Source organism: Accipiter gentilis, chromosome 23, assembly GCF_929443795.1.
Source record: "Accipiter gentilis chromosome 23, bAccGen1.1, whole genome shotgun sequence".
Lineage (NCBI taxonomy): Eukaryota > Metazoa > Chordata > Aves > Accipitriformes > Accipitridae > Astur > Astur gentilis.
Genome location: NC_064902.1, coordinates 5,381,591 through 5,402,646, shown reverse-complemented (window position 1 = coordinate 5,402,646; position 21,056 = coordinate 5,381,591). Strand labels below are relative to the sequence as shown.

The 21,056-nt window shown below is 45.4% G+C and overlaps 1 protein-coding gene across 2 annotated transcripts in view; it reads right to left on the bottom strand.

Moving 5' to 3' along the window:
* Positions 1–21,056, bottom strand: part of RBM6 (RNA binding motif protein 6) — a 59,657-nt gene that overhangs the window by 13,788 nt on the left and 24,813 nt on the right. For both annotated transcript variants that reach the window (XM_049826254.1, XM_049826253.1), the window contains exons 7-8: positions 2,711–2,785; positions 976–1,036 (exon numbers count right to left, since the gene is read on the bottom strand). In XM_049826254.1, coding sequence (XP_049682211.1) covers positions 976–1,036; positions 2,711–2,785 — 136 coding nt within the window. The remainder of the gene's footprint in view (positions 1–975; positions 1,037–2,710; positions 2,786–21,056) is intronic.

The following is a 21,056-nucleotide window of genomic DNA, read 5'->3' as shown; positions in this document are numbered from 1 at the left end:
AAAGGACAGTCATACAGAGGTTACCTTATTACACATTTTCAAAATCAACAAAAGCAGGTCAGTAAGAAGCATGCACCACAATCTGTCTTCAAAGCATCTTAAAGGCTCTGTTTAATTTGCTCCTCGGCATTTTTATTACAACCCACAGTTGTGTTAGGCCAGCTATGAGAATTTTGCCTTCATAATGCTGATGGAGGAGCCACAGTGCAACGAAAACACAACCACAGGGACAGTGCTTCAGTAAATAAGAAGTTCTGCATCAGTAGTTATTTTAATGTCCTTCTGCTTGGGGTACGCAGGTAAGAAATGCAGAACATCAGAAGCCTGCTCGAAGATACAGAGTCAAAGCTTACAAAGTGCCTGGAATACCTGCTCGTCCCAAAGAAACCAGTTCCTCAAGGGAGTGTGTTTTGGCTCTCATGCCCTCCCACCCCAAAAAGCAGAGGTGCTGGTGGGGTGAGGAGAAGCTCCTGGAGGAGCAGAAGTTCTTTCCATGCACTTCTTACAGTCAGCAAGGTGAGTTCAGCAATTCAAATCGTGGATTCACCTCTAATCTGAGAGCCTCAAAAGAATAACACTAAAAACATGCAGCTGCATCTCCTAAGGAAGGTGGGTTGAGGGGAAGCCATCTCACTTATGGCCAGCAGAGCTAGCTCACAGTCCTAGAGGACACACAACCCGTAACTCTGTGGACGAAGGACAATACCAGAGCAATAGGAAGGAAAGGCTTTGTGCAGTAAGACACCTCTCCACCAAGCCTCACAAGAACAGAGAACCTGGTAGCAACACATCTGCATGTAACATCTTTAGTGTGGACAGGGAAAAGGGTCTAAATGAAGCAAAACTAATAATCCTCCTAACACAGTGCTCAGCTAGCCCACTAAAAGGGATGCCACAGGGAAGCCAGAAGACAAACTTACTTGTTAGCGCAGATGAAACTTAACCGACCAAGCACAGGGGACCAGATATACTCACCATCTCTTGGCAGCTTGCAATAGGAGCAGGAAGATCTGTAGCCCACAGTACACACCTTACACTGCAACGGAAGATGGACAGCATGAGGAAGTCATGTTTTGAAGGCAGTGGGTACAACCTACTCCAGAAGGCCAGACTCTGCAGTGCTTTTTCAGAAAGTAAGTAACAGCCATGGAAAAGTTAGAGTGAGAGCTTAAGAGACAGGATGTGTAATGGCCGCAGGAGCCTTGGCTGGAATGGAAGGGAAAACTTCACATGGCTCACAACTGGGATTGCCTTGGGAACAGAACTTTCACACAACTTCTGAGCACAGATTTGTTCACACCATGGAGGTACTTCACTAGTCCTCTCAAGTGATGCTGGACCAAAAAGCTCCATGCTAGGCACCATACTGCTAGCCACAATGTTGTTTCAAAGGATCCAAAGTTACCTTTGTATTCTCTAATCTCAACCCACTCCTAAAGCAGTGACAAAGTCCTTATCTGAGCTAAACTGTAGATACTGATGTAATTTGCTGCACAGGGAGAATCAGTGAAGAGGCATCTGCTAACCAAGAGGTAGAGCTGTACAGGCTTGGATGGTTATCCCACCCAGAACTGCCGTGGAAAGAGCCAAGTGCCCCATTTTCACAGCTCTCTCCAAACATAGCATTCCTAACTTCCTCTTCAAACTCTTTGTAAATGCATTGCTTCTCTTTCGTGCAATTTTCTTTTCTCTAACTAAAGCCCTGCAAATGCCCTGGGGCACAAGAAAGCTCTTTCAGGCCATGCTTGCGCACAGCAACGGTAGGGACATACACTTCCAGCTACTTCTCATTGCACCGAGCTGTTGTGAAACCCCTGCTTGAAACTTCTGTCTCTACTTGATCTCTGGAGCATTGTAAGCACAGACGAGGCGCTGAGCAACAGCTCTGCTGGCAGCTGGAGTGCATCCAATTAGCCTGGATGAAGGTCTTTGTAGCCCAGTGTGATCCAACGGTCAAGGTGGGAGTCTTAACTAGAACTGATCCCTTCCTGCCCTGCTGCAACCTCTTGGTCTGCAGTCAGTGGGAATGCAGGCAACAACCCTGCCCTTTGCTCCAGCACTCCTCCCTGCCTCCTGCAGCCAAAAGTGCCCATTCTGGGAGAACGGCTGGAACGGCATGGGAACAAAGCTGACCCTCGGGCAACTGTGCCTCCCCAGAAATAGGCCAGTTCCAGTCTGTACTAACTGCTGCCTAGGCTTGGACTCATTTCCATGCTTCCTTCCCTGCTGCACTTACTACACTCAAATCTAGATCACAGGTTCCTGCATGAGACAGAGGGGTGGTTTGCACTTTTACACTGACGAAAGTTCCGGTTACCTGGGCAGTGAAGACACTTGCAGTTACACACATGAACCAGAGTGAAAGCCTGTTCCATTCCAGTTGGCAGAGTCACTGTCTCATGTTAGTTTTTAAGGAGAAAGGATCCACACACTATTTTCCCCACTTGTTAAAAGGGAATCACTGCATAGGGATGAAACTCCTCTGTGCATAAAACACTGGCTACCTGTGCCAGCGCAACATGCACTCATAAGTGGTATGAAAAACAAGGTAGGCAAAACCCCAAAAGTTTAGAAGAGACAAGAGCTTCAGGGCAGGTATTACTCTTAAGGATATTCAGCCGCTGAACAAATATTTAACACTCCTCTCTGCTGCCACTACCAGGAGAGCCAGCAGGGGAAGCACAACACAGCTCTCTGATTGTATACTTACACGTTTGCAGCGCCAAAACTCTGGGCACGGAGTGTACTCAAGGGTCACTTCTTTGCCACCGATCGAAAGAGTTCCCTGTTGAGACAAGGGGGTAAATGACGAATGTGCCCAGCACACATAGATTACTCAGAGGCAAAGAAAGGGGTTAAAGCTCTGGTTCCTAAAGGTTTCGCAAGTGAAACAGGGTGAAAGGGGGAGAAAGTCTCCCGGTTCAGTTAGCTGGAGCTTTGCCATGGAAGTGGAAGGGAAACTGCCTGTGTCCTGCTCTAGCACGGGGCTACAAAGCTGCGTGTTAGCTCCAGAGGAACTAGGCAGAAGAGGCTTTGCCACCTCCCAGGAAGAGCAGAGGTAGAGTAACCAGAGCACAAGAGGGAAACTGCTTTAACCTGCTTTTGTCCACATGCTGGAAAGGGGCAGCTGGACAGCCTCCTTCACACCAGGCTGGCTGCAAGGCAGCTACTTGAGGAGGAATACAAGGAAAAATGCCACTAAGGTGAGAGAATTTTCATTCTTGGGTTAGTCTTCGTGTCACTCATGAAACCCTGGCTTTCCTTCCGAGAAGTATGCCAGCATGTGGCAAGGCCCCTGGCTCCGCAACCAGCAGAGCCGCTCCACTGCCTACAAAGACACACTGCTTTCAGCTCCGTGCATGACGCTTTGGAGAGATGTCAGAAGCCCAACAAATCCACAAGCTTTGCTGAAATGCAGATGATTTACGGGTGAAATGAAGTTGTAGGTGCAAGTCTGCCAGCTCCTGCCCGGAGCAGCCCATAAAAGCAGTGAGCAGCAAGGAGTCCTGGCGGCTCTCATCTGCCGTGGACAACAGACCATGCCTGGGCATGCAGGATGCAGGCCGAGCCACAAACGCATGGAGCCATGAGATATCTCATGTCACTGGAGGCACTGCCAGACCACGCAGTCTGTATTTCCCAATACCACAATATGAGACTCGGTGCCAATAACGAGACACAGACCCAGGTCTCCCAAGCCCCAGGAGAGCAGCTGCTCCTCTGGCCCATTGCTGGATGGTACAGACAGATGTCAGGGAACTGTAAATGGCCCCAAGCTATTTTGGAGACCTCTGGTGAGCCTGAAGTTTCCTAGGTACTCTGACCCTGTAGCCTAGTCATGCAAGAGCCCCCAGAGCAAACCATGAACATGAGAAAACAAGTTCCCAGAGTTATTATTCAGAAGTCACGATACACCCATGCATGAATTGCTGTGCAGAACATGAGGGAGATGCTAGGAATATGTAAAGTAGGAGGGAAGAGTTCATGGGAGGGAATCACTCAGCAGCAGTACAACAATCCTTTAATCCCTACCAAAAAATGCAGCAGAGAAAGTTGGAGACCAAAGACACTGCCCTGTAAGGTCAGGTTCCACCACCTCCCCTCTCCACAGCCTGCCTTTTACAGACCAAGGCCATCCTTTCCTACCAGGCCTAAGGGGTTTCCTTTCTGCTGCCCAGCTGTTCAAGCACCGCTTTCCAACATGGATTTGCCTTTGCCTCACAGAAAGCTGAGCCATTCCTAGACCTTGCGGAGGGCTGGTATGAGCACCCAGAGTACAGTGCCGCAACCTCAGATGCAAGGAATCTCCTCGAGGTCTATTCACAGCATGCAGTATTGCCTACTTCACATGTCTAGAAGGTTTGCACCTTCTTTAAGGCACGTGGGGAAACACAAGTGAGAAAGACAGGGAAGTGGAAATCAAGGCTGTGCCACTGGGACTGTTGGTCCCTCCGAGATGGAAATCCTTCCTCTCCCAGGCAGGGCACCCATCACATCACACCATACCACACACTCAAGAGACGGGCAGTGCCAGGACAGCAGGCTAGAAATGCCCACGTCTGCCTCAGGACCCACCGAGCACAGGCAGGGAGAGAAGGCAGGGTGCACATCCTCATGAGCAGAGCTGTGGCCGCTCCGTGAGCCCGGGGAAGTCCTCAGAAACAGCAGCTCCTCTGCAGGCAGTTGCAGCCCTGCCTAGGAGCTCAGGAGACAAGGACAACTAGATTTGAGGTAGGGCAATCCATCATACAGCTTCATCCTTCTACCAGCCATTGAGGATAAAACTTGCCAGAAGCCTTAGGAGTATTTTTGGTTTTATGGAAAATGGTTTTTAAGTGCACGTGGTGCTGGTCTCTACTGCAAATTCAGTTCTTGGAGACTGCAGAAAGTGTCACTTGCATAATTACTCCTTAATTTCCTTAACACCCCGCTGATTGCCTGCTCATTTTTCCAGCAAGCTCTCTCTTACTGATTTCTTCTTGATAAAGTTATTTTCAAGGTTGCAATCATCATTTAACACTCCAAAATGAGTCCTTCATTTAGGACACACATTGTCAGGATTCAGTGACTTTAAATTCCTCATTCCCCCGCTCGTTACTAGATTCCCTCCCAAATATTTTCAGAACCTTTATTTCCTCTAGTCCCCGTCACTGCTTATTCTTTTTCATCTATATCTTCTTCCTTTTCTCTGCAAAATGTTTTGAGTAATACTCTGATTTTCAGTTCACCACTTTCAATTGAGCAGACCTTTGTGAAATCACAAAGATTTTCTGAGAATTCAGGGAACAGTGCTAGAGGGGAAAAAAAAAAGGTAAGCCCAAGGTATGCCACATGTACTGTCTGGTAACCAGACTGTAACAATCTCTTCCATATTCACGCATTTTATCCTGGACCTCTCTCACCGACTCAATTGCACTATCCCGTTAATTCTCCTTGTGGATTTTCAACACCCTCCACTTCTGAGCAGCTTGGCCTTTTCTTTTTAAATCAGTATGCTACAGAAATGTCTCTCTGGTCCTCCCAGTCAGGAACCTCCCCCTCAAAACTAGCGGTAAACACACAGTTGACTCACCAGTGAAGGGTTTAAAAGGCAGCACAGCTTTGCAGTACTAGAACACCGAGCTCTCAGCCACGGAAATGCCTAGATTTCCAAGGGCACAAGCAGATTCTACTGTTTTTTCTGAATTGCCAAATTCATCAAAACAGAGCATCGGGATTTTACTGCTGGGAGCAGTGATTTATGCTACTGTTCGATATCTTTCAAACACAGTTATACATGCTTTTTCACTTAGAGGTCTGTTGGAAATGCAATACTGGATTCCAGTACAAGTGATACAATTCAGTACAAGCCATTTCAGCTAAAGCTACTAAAAAACCTGCATCATCTGGAATAACAGTTGATGGCTTAGTATGTAAATGTTACTGTCAGGAGACTCTGATCAACTAAGCAATCCCATCATGACGTGGTCCTAGAGAGCGATGCCATGAAACTGTAAAGCCTGCAGAAAGTGCACACAGCAAGTATCAATGTCTCAAAGCCCTTCATTGAGCAGGGACAAACCCCACAAGAACAGGTTACTTTAAGAGGAGGAAAGAAAAAGGGAAGCTCCCTTAGCCATGATATCCACAGGTGATGAAATCCTTCCAAAAGCACTTTGGAGATTTTGTGTCAGCTGGGCACAAGGCTTCGGCAACAAAACTCCAGTTTTACTAGAGCAGCTTCGAAGCTCTTTGTCCCCAAAGGAAGTTAAACCAGAAGCATTAAAAGAATATCAGTAAGATCTAAAAGGTAAAGGTAAGCCAACTGTAAGAAAAAAACCAGACCACATTCCTAGCACACATAATGCCCACTCATGAGGTTGGTTTTAACTCATCTTTAGTTTATCCTCTTCGCAACCGGACTACTTTAGCAAGGAAAGAACTCACCTCCTGCTCTGAACAGAGCACAGCTAACTCAGAGGTACAGGAGAACTTGTGCGTGCTACCAAGTAGTGCAGGTATGTGGGCACAGATCGCTTTGATCACGCTTCCTAGGGAAGCAACGCAGCTACTGACAGGGCCAGGAGACAGACTGCTGCGGTTCAGACATAGCACGAGTTACCCACTTCAGCTGCTTATCTGTCAATTAGCATTTACAGTTGGCATGCTGGTATTTTTCATGTTTGTTGACAGCCTTCTAATGATGATGACTGGGGGTTGAGGAGGGGGAGAACTTGCCAAAAAAGTATCTTTATGCTCTCCAAGACCGAGATGACAGAGGAATACAAATCATCAATGTCAAAGTTTTTGCTAACGGTTTCTCTGAAAAAAATTTAGAGCATCCAAGAGCGACCTAGAAAATTTGAAACATGGAGAGCTTTTGGAGCACAGCACACTCCCTCAAATCAAACCAGGCTTCTGCTTTAACTGAATTTGGTCAAACATTAAAACCTTCAGTAAAATCTCACTTCAGAGCCTCTTAACAATGAGCTGACAGCTCTCCAAGTATTCTACCCCATGGGTCATGCTTCAGCAGTTACCACAGGGGCTGCCAAACCGCACGGAGACGTGGATGTAGCAACCTACGCTGCTGTGGATTGCTGCAGAGGAAGTGTGCTCCAGCTCTTCCAGTGTGATGGTAACCACACGCCACCGTCCCTCGTCACAAGAAAGGCCATGGGTACCTGACTCAGTGGAATAGCAATTGTCAGTCTCAGCTTTACAGATGACACAGCTGGAGCGGCGCAGGTCATTTTTGGAACAGAACCAAGGATCAGCTCTGGAGCCCCCAGATCCACAAGGATTAATAAGCCAAAGTTTTCTCCTTGGCTACTACCACAGAGCAGCAACCACAGGAGTGCAGGAGGTGCCTGCACCACAAGCGAACCATACTCAGATCTCCTCCAGCGGCTGGCTCATGCACAAAACCAAACACCACTTCAGCTAATTATTTCTTATATTGTTCATAGTTTGATTAAATGGAAAATATCCGTGCCATGAACTGAAAGGTTGTGCTATCCTTCTTGCTGACTAATAACCAAGTTGGAAAACTGACATGGTTCCACATGTTAAAAATTAACTGAAAATGTAATTTGCAAACAGATATAAAATTGCATACAAAGATCATGACAAAAGAATGCTTACGGGCAGCACAGCAAAGCAGTCACGTTAAAATACCAGAATTAACCTCGTTTACATGATGTTATTTCAGCCCTCTTATGCATATTTACTATAATTAGGATGGTTATTAAAAAATCATTATACACCCATCATTTAAAAAATTATTTAAACTGATTAATGACTAGTGTTTATTGCCTTGGGGAGCCTCAGATAGTACCCCAGGAGGCAGCCTGGGAATGCACAGGGAGCCCATGGTCCCAGCAGCACTTCCTAGGACAGCAAGCACTCACAGTGCTCAGGGTATTTTCCAGTCCTGGCCTCCAAATGCACTGGACGGCACAGGACAGGGAGACAAGTGGCTGACAGCAGAAGTCGGGTTATCTAATTGTAACTGCAAATCAGACTGCTTTCAGGTTTTTCTCCTATTTGAGTACAGATTATAAATGCAAATTTAACAACCCCAACTGCAACACAATGTAAATTACGTAATCGCATCCTATTTCATTGGCATGGTTCTCATCTCTATACAGAGGCTGGAGGGAAGCTGGCAGGGAGAGCACAAGGTTCTCTCCCTTAAGGTATTCATCTTCAGATAAAGCATGCAGACAGGGTCAAACACCAAAAGTCCCTCTCAGCCACACATCCCCAGCTGCTCATGGAATTCAGGAGGCAGCAGCTTCCTGGGATGGAGCAGAGGGCCAACACCAAGATGCCTGGGAGGCTAAGAGACCAGCTGGATATATTTCAAAACAAGATCATTTCAGCCACAGAAACTGGCTTCTCATCCCGTTTTTTCCATATGCTGAAGTTTTTATCTCCAAGCTCCTTGGCAGCTGCTGTGCAAGGGACCCAACTCTACAGAGCAACAGGCAGTACATTTGCTTACCTTTGACAAAAAGCAGATGAGAAAAGCTGTGAACTCACAAACCACAATCCATCTGTAATTAAACATTTAGAAAACAGAGCATGACATGGAGAGATGAAGAAACAAGAGCAATCCAGCCTGCTACAGGCACTGCAGCAATCTGGCATTTCCTACAGGAAGAGCAATTACAAGCAAATTCCTAGTGTAGTGGAACTCTCCCCGAGGCTCTCAGCCCCCTTCTCCAGCTCCCTAACCATTTGCAGCTCAGGGACTTCTTTTTATTGGCCTAATCTATCAGTGTCCAGTAGTCTACTGCTGAGTAGCTGACAGTCAAGGCAGAAGGTTCAAGATATACAGAGGAAAAAGACGGTCAGGTGGATCCCTGGGGAATGGTTACATCACCAAGTGGATCCAAACAACCTTGCTGCGTATTATTATTATTATTACAGGTTTTTATCAAGACTAACACTGAGATGAATCTTGCACAACAGTTGTGTTAGTGGTCACCTGGAAAGGAGGATGTTTGGCTCCTGAGCATCAGTGATGCTTGGAGCTCAAGAGCAGGTGGCATCCCTTTGAACCATTCAGCAGTAAGGCATTCGTTTCAACAGTGATCTGATGCCAACCAGCATGGCACGCTCAGGGCTCACGGTCTTCAAGGTCAGAGGAGGCCCAAGACTGAGAGCTGAAAGATGTCATCATCAATCCTGAGTTAACAGAACATAATTTCAGGCACATCACTAATGGGCATGTTAAACAAAATTGGCCCTAAACCAGAACTGAGGCACTAGGACAATAACTTAGAGAGTCCTAAAGATGTAGTAGCTAAATATAACAGATTGAGATGCTATACAAGGATTATTTTATCCCAAATAGCACTCAGTGCCTCTTTTTCAAACCCCTTTCATATAAAACCCATTACCTACTTGCATGGGGACCATCCACCGTGACACACGTTTCCATTTCTACTTGCTCCCGGATACCCCTCCTCAGGCCTCCCTTTCTGCCTGGTTATCCAGGTCATTTGTCCTTGAGCAGAAGGTACCAGTCTGCATCCTTTAAGTACCTCATTTCCACAGACACCCAATCTAGCCTGCTGAGACACCTCCAGTTTTCTTCCTACGATTTCTAAATTCCCTGGATACCAGCCATACTCTTTTTAAGCAAGTCTCAGTATCTTTCTACAACTCATCTCCCCCCACTGACATCCTTTTTGCAAATATACACAGAAATTGCCTTTCAGACTATGCCAGCTCTCTACATTTTACTGCCTGAATTATGAACTCCAATTCACTTCCAAGTTAGGACTCTCAAAATGCTTATCTTTTAAACACAGCATTTGCTTCACTTGTCAGCACGCTCAGTCCTGCTCTGAGAACACCACCAAAACAGTTGGTCCAGGCAAGCTCCCAACTATGGCTCCAGGAAGGATAACAGCCATGTGTCGCAGCTTGAGAAAATATAAAATGTGCCTTGGACTTCACACGCTCTAGGGCCAGCTTTGGGTGGTAGGTAATACGAATGGCTTCTCCATGTCACCCTTTAAGAAGATTTCAACACATCTGAAAGTTTTCTTTGATCCAGCGAAGCGCAGTGGACATTTTAGCTGCCACTGAAAGCCCTAACGTCTCCCTGTCCAGCTAATTCTAACATCCAGCTTCCCTCACCCCTCTGAAGAGGGCACCTTTGCAGATCAGCATTATAGGATCACTGGAAAAATGCGGAAATTTTAAAATGAAAGCCTTTCCTATACAGGACGAAGGGGTCAGAAGAGGATTTCTAGAGTTCAGACAGTGAGGGTCTGGGGGCATCAGGAGATAACAGCTCAAAGGGTGACAAGTTCTGCACTCTGGTATTACTGGCTGCGCTCCCATTCCACAGCTAAAAAGAAGCATGGATAGTTAAGGACTCATTACAGGGTAAGCTAAGAAGGTCGTGCATATCAAACACTTGTTCCCATGCTTAAAAAAGTATGAATCAGGTTGAATCCTCTATTTGAAAAGTATATTTAAACTATCAAAACTTAAGAGCATTTAAATATTTAGCATATTCATAGATAGCTCTAGGGAAGGGTCCACATGGCTCTGCCTCATCTGTATTCCTTTTCTGATTCATCATGGTCTACTGCCTGGACACTGTGTTTGACCAACAGCTGCTTCAAAGACTCCCTTTGCTCCCAACACAGGGATTTCCCCTCTCCCTCCAAAATGCTGCTCTAGAGCCTGGACACATTTCTCACTACTTTGTTGTATGGCCACCTTCTTCCTCAAAGGTCATCTCATCTCATAACGCTGTTAAACAATATAAAGATTAAGCACGTTAGCACAATGCACTAATTCACCCCAGGACCTTCCTGTGCATTTCCCCCAGGGGTACCTTACAATTAGCAATGGCCATAAGGAAGCCAGGAGAACAATGAGGAAAGGCCCAGTTCCTTACTCATAGATTCGAAGCACAATATCAAAACACTGAAGAGCAATCCCAATGCAAAATCATGCTGGAAAAAAGTCAGGTTGGAAAGCTCTGCCTTAAAGGGGTAAATTTAATCCGAGAAAATTCAGCCTATTTGATTAAGCAGTTAAAGTCCCCACACCCAAACAGAAGCGTGTCCTTTTGCTGGAGCAGGTAACCATGGGATTACACACCAATTCTGACACAGCTTGACCTGCGTGGTGAACAGAGTGCAGGATGTTCTGCGCAGCAGCAAACATTCGCTAAGAACACGCCAACTGTAAATGGGGAAGAGAGCGGTCCCGAGGCACGTCCCCCAGACATGCCTCCAAACTCACTTCTGCGCCCACTGAATTAAGCACTCGGAGCCTTCACTGGCAATGCTTTCTCTGCAGCTAGTGCTCGGGCAAGCTCCCTGCAGGACAGCCAGTCTGCTAAAAGGAAAAGATCCCAAAACCCTGGGAAGAGGGAGCAGCTCTGGATGAAAAGAGGTGTTTGTCCTTGGAGACATCCCTAAATTCCCAGTTAATGGCAAAAGTGTGTGCCTGATACTGACTCCCAAAGGGTGAGAGAAATAACCCTGCCAGTTGCTGGGGAAATGCACCAGCAGTGCAACACTCACCTGTGCCATCGCAATGACAGTTCCCGGAACGTCACTGTGATCTTGAGGAGGCCTGTCCAAAAGCTAAATCCAGATCCTTAACACCTAGATAGAACCACAAAGCAGCTGGCACATCTTCAGGCTGGCACCCATACCGATTTCTACATCTGAGCAGATGCTGCCTCTTAAGAGAGCTCTTCTTAGGAGCCGATTTGGGAAACGGCTGCTTTAACCTCTTTGGTCAGTATTTGCCCAAGAAACTGGCACAGCGTGAGAACAGAGCTGTCCGAGCTCTTTGGAAAGAAATGAGTTTCTCCTGCTAGCCTGGCTTGGGTGCAACTTAACACTAGTGGGTGTCACAGCTCCCCGTAGGACCCAGCAGCTCCTCCTTTACAGGGGCACTAAGGTCTAAGAGGTTCATCCAGGCAACTGCACTGCACAACAACCAGAGGTACGTCCAGATGCCTCCTTCCTGGCCAGTTCCCAGAATTGCTGAAGAAAGTAGCTTAGTGCCTTGTCAGGGTGCAAGAGGCAGAAGAAGCGACTCTCCTGTGTGAATATTCAGGCTCCGAGCCTCCAGTAGCTGAACTCAGCCCTTCAGGGGAGTCCAGCCACAGAGGTGAGCGCGCAGCTGAGCAGTTCCTATGGTAGCCCTGACACTGAGGAAGGAAAAGAACACGATTCCCTGTTGTGTCACAAGTGCCCCTGCTTGGCTGCATTCCTAAGGGACCAGGAAGGGGAAACAGCATGCACAGACATCTTGAACTGTCAGATAAGCAGCACGGTAGCGGGTGGCTCAGGTACTGCCACTTGAACCTCTTGTGGGACTCCAATACCCAGGGATGTATCAAGCCAGGCAGCGACAGGCGGCTCAGTAAAGAGACTGGCTGGTGCAGACCAAGGGCAGACAGACACAGAGGTACTGCCTGCAGCTCCTTGTGTGCGGCTGCTCATCGCTCAGAGAGGCGATGCTTTCAGCTGCTCCTCTTAGAAGCAGATGGATCAATCATTTGCCTGTCACGAAGAGGTGTCTATTAAACATTTTGGAATTCACTTCTTACATTTAACGATGGGCCCAGTACAGCCCAGAAAATAGCAAAACAGACAAGCAAGGTTAGTGCAATGGGCAGAGAAGCAGGCAGTGGTAGAGGACAAACACCCGTCCCACATGGACCAAGCACAGAAGAACACCTTGTCAGGGGAAAAAAACAACCAAACCACCTCAGCTCTCTTCTCCAGTGATATCACAAGTTGGGAAGAATCAATCAGGCTTTCAAAAACCTAGGACTATAAACAGTAAAATGCCTTAGTCATCATATCATTAATGTACAGCTTCATACCATGAGACAGGTTCTTAGTGAGACTTCTCAACCTGATTTTATGTGTATGAAAACACACCTTGGGATTCCAAGGACTTAAAATTACTTTCTCTGTTAACTCGGCTCCTGAGATCCTTGATGGAAAAGTACATCAAATGTTTGCTTGGGCTTTTACTGCCATCCTGGCTCAAATCTGGTACATGAGCCCATCTGAATATTTGCTAATCTCCTGCTAAGACATGGACTGTACATTACAAAACCTAAGATTTCCCCTGCTGTCTATGAAAACAGGAGAGAATTACTTTCATCCTCTTGTTCTAAAGAAGACAGTTTCAGAGATTAAATACTTGTATCTCATATTTACAGCTTTATAGCTTTGATCCTCATTAAAAATGTAATTCATTACATGACGCACTTGATTTTAGACCCCCGTCCTTTGGGGTATCTACTTCTGGAAGCTGTTTGTTGAAGACATAACTAACTGAACTTACGGGTGGCCTGAAGTGATGGAGATGCAGGAAGACACTTGGATACAACATCTGGTAGTTGTCAATGCACACACAGAGTGCAACATCACAGCAAAACAAACCTTAAGGCAGAACGCTACTTTACATCAGACACTTCACTGCAACAAGTCAACCGCACATTGTACAGCTTTTGTTGCTGCAGAAACCAGGAAGAACTTTCTACCTCCCTCCTGTGCCTCTTTGTGCAAAATGGCTTCAGGATTTCCCCCCTATTGCCCTCTCCTGGGAGCAAGCACAGCCAAAGATTCAGCAAGCTGGTCACACAGTGGTACTGAGGACCTCTCAGTTGCTGTCCCATTCACACATGCTGGGTTAAACAGGTCGCCAGATACGATGCAAGAAGAAATTCTCCCTCTCTCAAATGAGAGAGGATCGGGGGAAGTTTGTGCCTTTCCTCAGAAGTGCAGAGGGCTGTTGTCTGCCAGCACCCTCGGTGCTCTTCCACCTAATGTGTTTTCTTGTCCTGCACAGATGTAGAATGACAGCAATGCTCCTGATCTCTGATCCTGTAGCATACAGTGTTTCTTGTGATCTCTGTAGGTATTAAAGCTTTAATAAGAGTCTCAAAGGTGCCCTGTGGCTTGCAGGGGAACAGGGCGGATAATAACTGTGTGTCCTTCTGTGTTAAATACCTGTTTCCTTGTTGCCTGTGATTGATGGATAATGACACAATAGCCCACTCAGGCGTGCCAGCCCCCACTTTCCACTGTAATCATGTTTCGTGTCTAGTCAACAACATGCACAGCCCAGTTACAGTCAAATGGAAACAGAAATTCACAAATAAAATTGCTGTTTGCCATAGCTTTGATCTTGCATCTTAAAACTTGAAACATATGAATTTAACCTCTTCCTTGTGCAATTCTCATAACCCAAGCAGAAAATGGCAAATTCAGGGCACTCTTTTTGAATGTACCCCAATTCAAGCTACCCAAACTTCCACAATTTACATTAAAAAGGTCCAACACAAACTCAGCTGGGACGAAAACAGACCAAAATCCACATCTGAAGGGAATTCCTGCTCTCTCTCACTATCTGTCATACTCATAGTTATAAAAAAAAAAAGTTTCTGCAGAAAAGCAGTCTGACCATCATTCTTCTAAGAGAAGGAAACAGTGCTTCTGCCTTCCTTAGCCATCGGGAGTGTGCAGTTTGACATTTTTTTCAGCTTCCAGACTCAACCTTTTACCTTCCTGTTCCAGCAACCCAACATGAACAGTGCATCAAGGAATGGAAAAAGCAATCATTGCCAAGATAGCATAAAAGCATGAACGAACAGTTCTGATGCTGAAGCTAACAAAAGCAACTCATCAAGTGAAAACTGCAACAACATTTTGGTGTGCTCCCACATCAAAACAGTCCAGATGGAGTCTCAGCGCTATAATCTGGCTCATATGCTTGTAAAACATATCTGGTGTTCCCCTCAACGCTGCTGGGACTGGGCTGAGAAGGACTGCCTTCTCTTCCACAATGACAGGTCTTGTGCAAACCATTATGGCAAAACCATGATAGAAAATGGTCTTGCTCTGGAAAAGAAAGTTACGGTGTGCTCATCAAGATGCCTTTACTCATGTAAACTGAACCCATACAGACATTCCCCTCTCACTGCATCTGTGTCTCCTTTAAGTAACTTCAGTCATATCATCAGCACCATCCACTTCCAAGACTACAGAGAAAATTTCTGATAGTGCATCTGCAGTTCTGTTAGTCACCAGCTTACTTAAAGGATGACTTCAAAAGCATCAAAGCAAATTAGTGGCATGAGTCCTACTAATTTTCATACAGGAGCTTGATCAGGGGATTTTACATCTTAATCCAAAATCACCTTCTGTCCATGTACACAATCTATCAGATAATTTTGGCAATATACTACCTGTCCTATAGCTGATTTAGCATACTCCTTTGAAGCACTTTGATGCTACAATGATACGTCCCTTCCAAATGGTTACACAAGAATATATTTAGAGCTTCTACAGATCTTCATAGAAAATCAACCAATCATGAAGGTAAACACAATAAAACCCATAAAATCTGTGAGTAAGAGCAGCCAGCAGTAAAACATTGCTATTTATTTTAAGGTGAAACTGCACCTATACGTTGCATCTGTGACTAAGATTTCCTCATTGTCACACAACTGTTCCATTAACACGTTAGGAGGAGAAGGCCCAATAGTTACACAGACAAGGTAACACCTGTATATGTATCCAAGGACTACTTCAAATCCTTTCCAGCTCAAGGCAAAATCTCACCTACAAACGAGTTCAAAGGTTGAGTGTGCCAGATGCCGTGCCACTCTGGAAAACACTTTGCATGTTGACAATACTGAAACGGAGCTATTTCTTAGGTGGTGCTCTGCCAATGAGTGCTCTACAATACAACTTTAGGCCTATGGAAGGGGCAGAGAGCGGACTTATCTGGGGTACACGTTGCATTTCATATTCATGAGCAAAAGTTTTCAAGTACCCCCATTTTTACAAGAGCCATGCTGGGCATGACCAGAGGTCCAGCTGCCCAACAGTGGTTCCTCACTCTGAGCCACCAGTGTGGGGAGTATCCACCCCCATGCACCTTTAGATGCTGCACAGCGGCATGCGGTACCCAACAGGAGTGAGTGATGCACTGCAAGTACTGGTATATCACATCATCTGATTAGTCAGCCAGAGAGGACTGGACACTTATCTAGGCAATCGCTCATGGATCAAGTTATTTAAACAAATTTCAGGAAATCACAATTATTCCTTAACGTTTGCCAGCTCAAGCTCCTGGCGCTGTAAATAGAATATCTATCCCAACAGAGAAAAACTTGATTAACAAGGCATTTGAATCTACAGGGAAAGAATGGACATTTCAGAGATATATCATCACACAGATTTGCTAATGTCAACTGGCAAAAAATCCCAGCAAACCCATAACCAGAACTTAAATGCCCAGGGGCTGGGGGAGAGCAGTTTCATTTCAGAAAAGGGTAGGGAGGGATGCTTTACGTGGAACAACCTATTTATACAGCAGCCCAACTTCAGCACACGGAATAGATGATTCTGCAGTATGCAGCAATATTTGAGTCCTGAGATAACCCTGCTGGGCCACACATCCCCAGAAGCAACCAGAGATACTAAGGAAGTCCTGGTTAAGCATCTGCTGCACGTTCCAAGCAGCTCACTCAGAAGCTGTCCCGTGGGACAATCCCATCACAGAGCAGCAGTTCAGCAGCAGCAAAAGCATACAATCCTCATCACATGGCTAAGGTGAGACTGAAGGAAAAAAAAGGAAGAAAGAAAAAAGGAGGACAGGATTTTGGAATAAGAGCAGGGAGGTAGAGGGACATGGCAAGCTGGGATCACATAAGTAGAGCAAGAAGATGCAGCTTCACAACTATTCCAGTATAAAAGTGCACTTATTTTAAAATACGTTGGTTACAATGGTGTGCTTCCTGAGGCAAAGCAGGAGAGAGATGCCAAGAAGAAAGTTCTATTTTTTTTTTATCTGGGTAGGGCTAGAAACAACACATTGATGGGCAGCTACCACTGGCTGAAGGAAGAGTGTGTGAAGTCTTTGACAGAAGATCTCTTACAACCCCCTGTGCCAAAGGAAGAGAGACTAAGAGGATTCACACAGCTTGAGCAGTTGAGGTGACAGAAGAGAGGAAGGTCCAGAGAAGTATTTTCAGTACCGGAATTTTTTGGCAGTTACGTTTTACAAGACGACACCCTTCTCTGCACAAGGAAGGTCTCTGCAGCACGCAGAGATTAAGTCAGTCCTCTGAACAGAAAAGCAGACAGTGCATTTTTCACAACATCACTGCAGGATATACACATGTACACACCCACACACCAAGCCTTGTCACAGGTCATCGCAGGCAGATCCAACTGCTTATTCACAGGCAAGCGTCTGCCCAGCACTAGGAGCCTCCCACTGCAGACTTCCGTACTGATCTCAGAGGCCCACAACTCCAATTAAATGACGGTATGATGCAGTGATTAGTGAGACACAAGTGGGAATGAACAAATGATTGACTCAACATGTCAAGCCTCAGTGATGTAAGACCAGGGTGAGCTCGTGACAAGGTCACACACTGAATCAGACACACATTAAAAAAAAAAAAAAGTAAAAAAAAAAAAAAAGTCAGCTCTGCTGCCTGGAAATCCACTCATCTGATTAACAAGGTACCCTATGGAGAGAACATTCCATAGGTCACTTGTATCATAAAAATTACTCCATAATGTGCATGTTTCCCAAATCATTAGGATGTTTACAGAAGAAACACTGCCTAGGTGTAAAAGCCTTTCCACTCTCTATACACACATTCAAAGTGGAAGACTCCAAAAGGTAATTCTAGAAATCCACACAGTCAAAAGCAGGACAGGTTTAATAGGGAAAAAAAAAGATGTGTGCTAATGATACAACCTGAGCAAAATCCACACACCTAATAAACAACAAGAAAAGCAGAAGATAATGTCAGCTGATAATTCAAGGAGAACATATCAGAAGCAAAGCCATCTCCAGCACTTAGCCTAACATGCAAACAGATTTCAGTGTCTTTGTGGACACACTCAATTGTCACCACCACCCTCAACTGCAGGTTAAAGCTAAAGAGATGGAGTGACGTTGTCGAGTGAGTAAATGATGGATACCAGACAGCCCGTGAAAATACACTTGAGGCGGGTGTCATCTTCCATTACAGGGGGCATTTTGCAGATTCTAGAAAAAAATGCCAGACTCCGCAATTTGGCATATCTTACCAAAAGGAAAACAATTATTTTTGACGTTTGGACACACATTTTCTCTTACAAATTGCAACATACTCCTTGCACCACAGACTTCCATAAATACTCCAAGCCTGCAGGTCACCAAAGCAGATGCATTCTCAGGATAACCACAAGCTCCTTCTGTATTTAACTGGGAAGCCACACTGGTTACTGCAAATGTTTTCAGGACAGAAAGTCCCAGGCTTTGCCTGCTTGTCACAGCATCTTGTGGATTTTAACACCAACAGCTACAGCGAAAAGCCTGTGAAGTCTGATCTGTACAAGAAGCTATGTTCACACTAAATGCAGAAAAGCACTGCAGTGAATGAATAAAAGGGCATGGGCTCAGAGCAGGAGAAACGCACAGCTGATGCTGCCAGTTGCACAGTGGTGGGGTGTGCTCACGTAAAGCAAGCACCCACAAAATCCAGTAAGAATCCCTCTTGCCCTCTCCAGTAAGAAACAAGCAGGGAATGGAGGTATCACTGTGCTCAGCGAGCTGAACCAGAACCACACAGCACTGCGAAGGAAACTGCTCTCCGATATGTGCCGGCCTCAGTGTGGGAAGGCACAAGAGCAAGTCTTGGAACGACCACTCTAGCACATGCCTGGAGACCTCCACAATAATTTAAGTAGTATGTACTTTTAAAAGTTCATGCTATAGCTCTCTCTCATTTTTGCCCTCTTACTTAAGAAACAGGAGGAAAGGATTACAAAGATGTTAGTTACTAGCAACAAAAGCTAGGAAATAGTCAACGCTGCCAGTGTTGCTAAGTTTGAGGCCTGAGAAGATTTGGAGACAATACTACCTAGTCAGTCAAGACTGATCATTTGCTCCTAAGCTTAAAAAAACCATTCTGCTTCCATATGTATAACAACCATCTCTTTCTTAGTGAAAACAGTAAAAAATACCCAGGCAGCAGAGACAGGCTCTCTCCATTTCTCCTCCTTCACCTGCCTTTATGATACGCAACAGTACACGAAGGGTACTTCATTTCCTGCCTGATCTTCTCGCACCCAATAACAAGCCTATTATGTGTGTTTCTTCTACAGATGAAGGAGGAGCGCAAAGAGATCGCAACACGTATGGAGAACAAGAGCCGTGGGATATATTCCCAAAGCTGCCTCCAAGAAGCCAATCTGGTGCCCCCAGACAGGAACACTACTACACCAGAGGCTTACACCAAGCCTGAATGCAAAGAAAACGCAGTAAATGCCACACCACACTACAACCTTTCAAAAATGAGAATAAAGGAGGGAAAGATTATTTAGGAGAAACCATGTGACACAGCAGACAGAAACCCCATTTTCCATTCAAAACACCTGTCTCTCCCCAACGGAAAAGCAGCTCATCAGAGAGATGTCCTCTCATAAAAGTCAAATGACAACAAACTTGTAACAGAAGACCAACAGGAGCATCACCAAACCATCAGCCGGCAACAAGGGCTGCACCCAGGTTCAGCAAAACAACTCAACAGCCCCTCTGCCCTACCGAGGCAAAAAGCCTCGCAAAGACAGCAGGAGAGCTGGCAGCCAGCACCTAGCTCAGCCAAACCTGCCGCCCAACACCTCTGCACTAGCAATAAAGGCAATCCATCATATTTCGCATATGTTAGATGGGACCCTTAAGCTGTAATAAATTGCCAACGCAACAATCAACACAGCAAAGCAATTAATAAGGGGGGCATTTTCATTACTTTAGCTGCAGCAATTAATACAAGTGGAATGAAACTGTCCTACAAAATTAGGGCAATGTAGAAGATGGCTGTATCCTTACCACAATGTACTTAACAGAAACGCCCCTCAAATCTCAGTGGTCACATACACATGCTAGACTTACTGAATGGAGGGAGTTGGACCTGGTAAATCTGTAGTTAGCAAATTTGGGAATGATCTTAAGTGGGTGCAGGTGTGTGCTGAGTAAAACAAAAGGATTTCACAATATAGGAATTATACAACGTAGGCATGTAGCAAATTGTTCTTCAGGCAAGGGCAGTTAAGCAGGCATTAAACAGCATCAAAAAATGCTGTCTCTGCAAAAGCTATTTATTCCCAGCCTACAGATGACTGAGAAAGAGGCAGGTTGACTAGTGAGGGACTAGGATGTCACTGTGGGCTGACACTGTTTTGCTATTTATGCTCTCACAAGCGACTGCATTTGACAGGGATGGCTGATAACCTTCTGAAAATAACTATCAAAGAATCTATGTCTTAGCTAACACAGGTTTTGGCTTTTGCAGGCTGTAAAAATGCAGATTAGTTCTCAGTCTCAGGAGATGATCTTACAAGTCTACCCTGGAAGATATTAAAATGGCATATCTATTGTCTAAGGACAACTAAATTGCATAACTCCCTTTCTGAGTATCTCTATTTGGCTTTTACTGAGTACTTAAAAGTTAGCTCCCTCCCTTGCAGCAGGTCAGATACAGACCTTACTACTTTTTTTTTATTATTATTATTTAAATAATTAGAAGGCCTTTTCTTCCATTTTCAGTCAAGAGCAAATCAGAGAAGTTAATCTATGTGGGGCAATCCAGAGGTTACAACTCTCCTGACCAAATTCATATAGCTTGGGTCACCCCAAAAAGCACATTTCTTGCTTCACTAATTCCAAAGTACTGTAAGCTGTATTAAAACATAGTGAAGATTGGCACATGCAAGCTTTGGAGATGATGCCCTCCAACCACTCCATCTTCCAGCTTTCTTCTGCACATGCACACAGGCAACCACATACAGCAGGAAGGAAAACTGGAAGACTTCATACCCTATCTTGCTTTTAACACATCCCAGGTAGAGTACGCAGCTGGGACCATTTTCCCCCACCATGAGCAGGGTTCTGGCAGCACCCTGCCTGAATGTTGAAAGGGAAACACAGTAAAAAATTATCCAGCCTGAAGGCCTGTTATAACTGTTGCGGGGGAAGGTCTACGTAAGCAGCAGTTGAACTTCAGC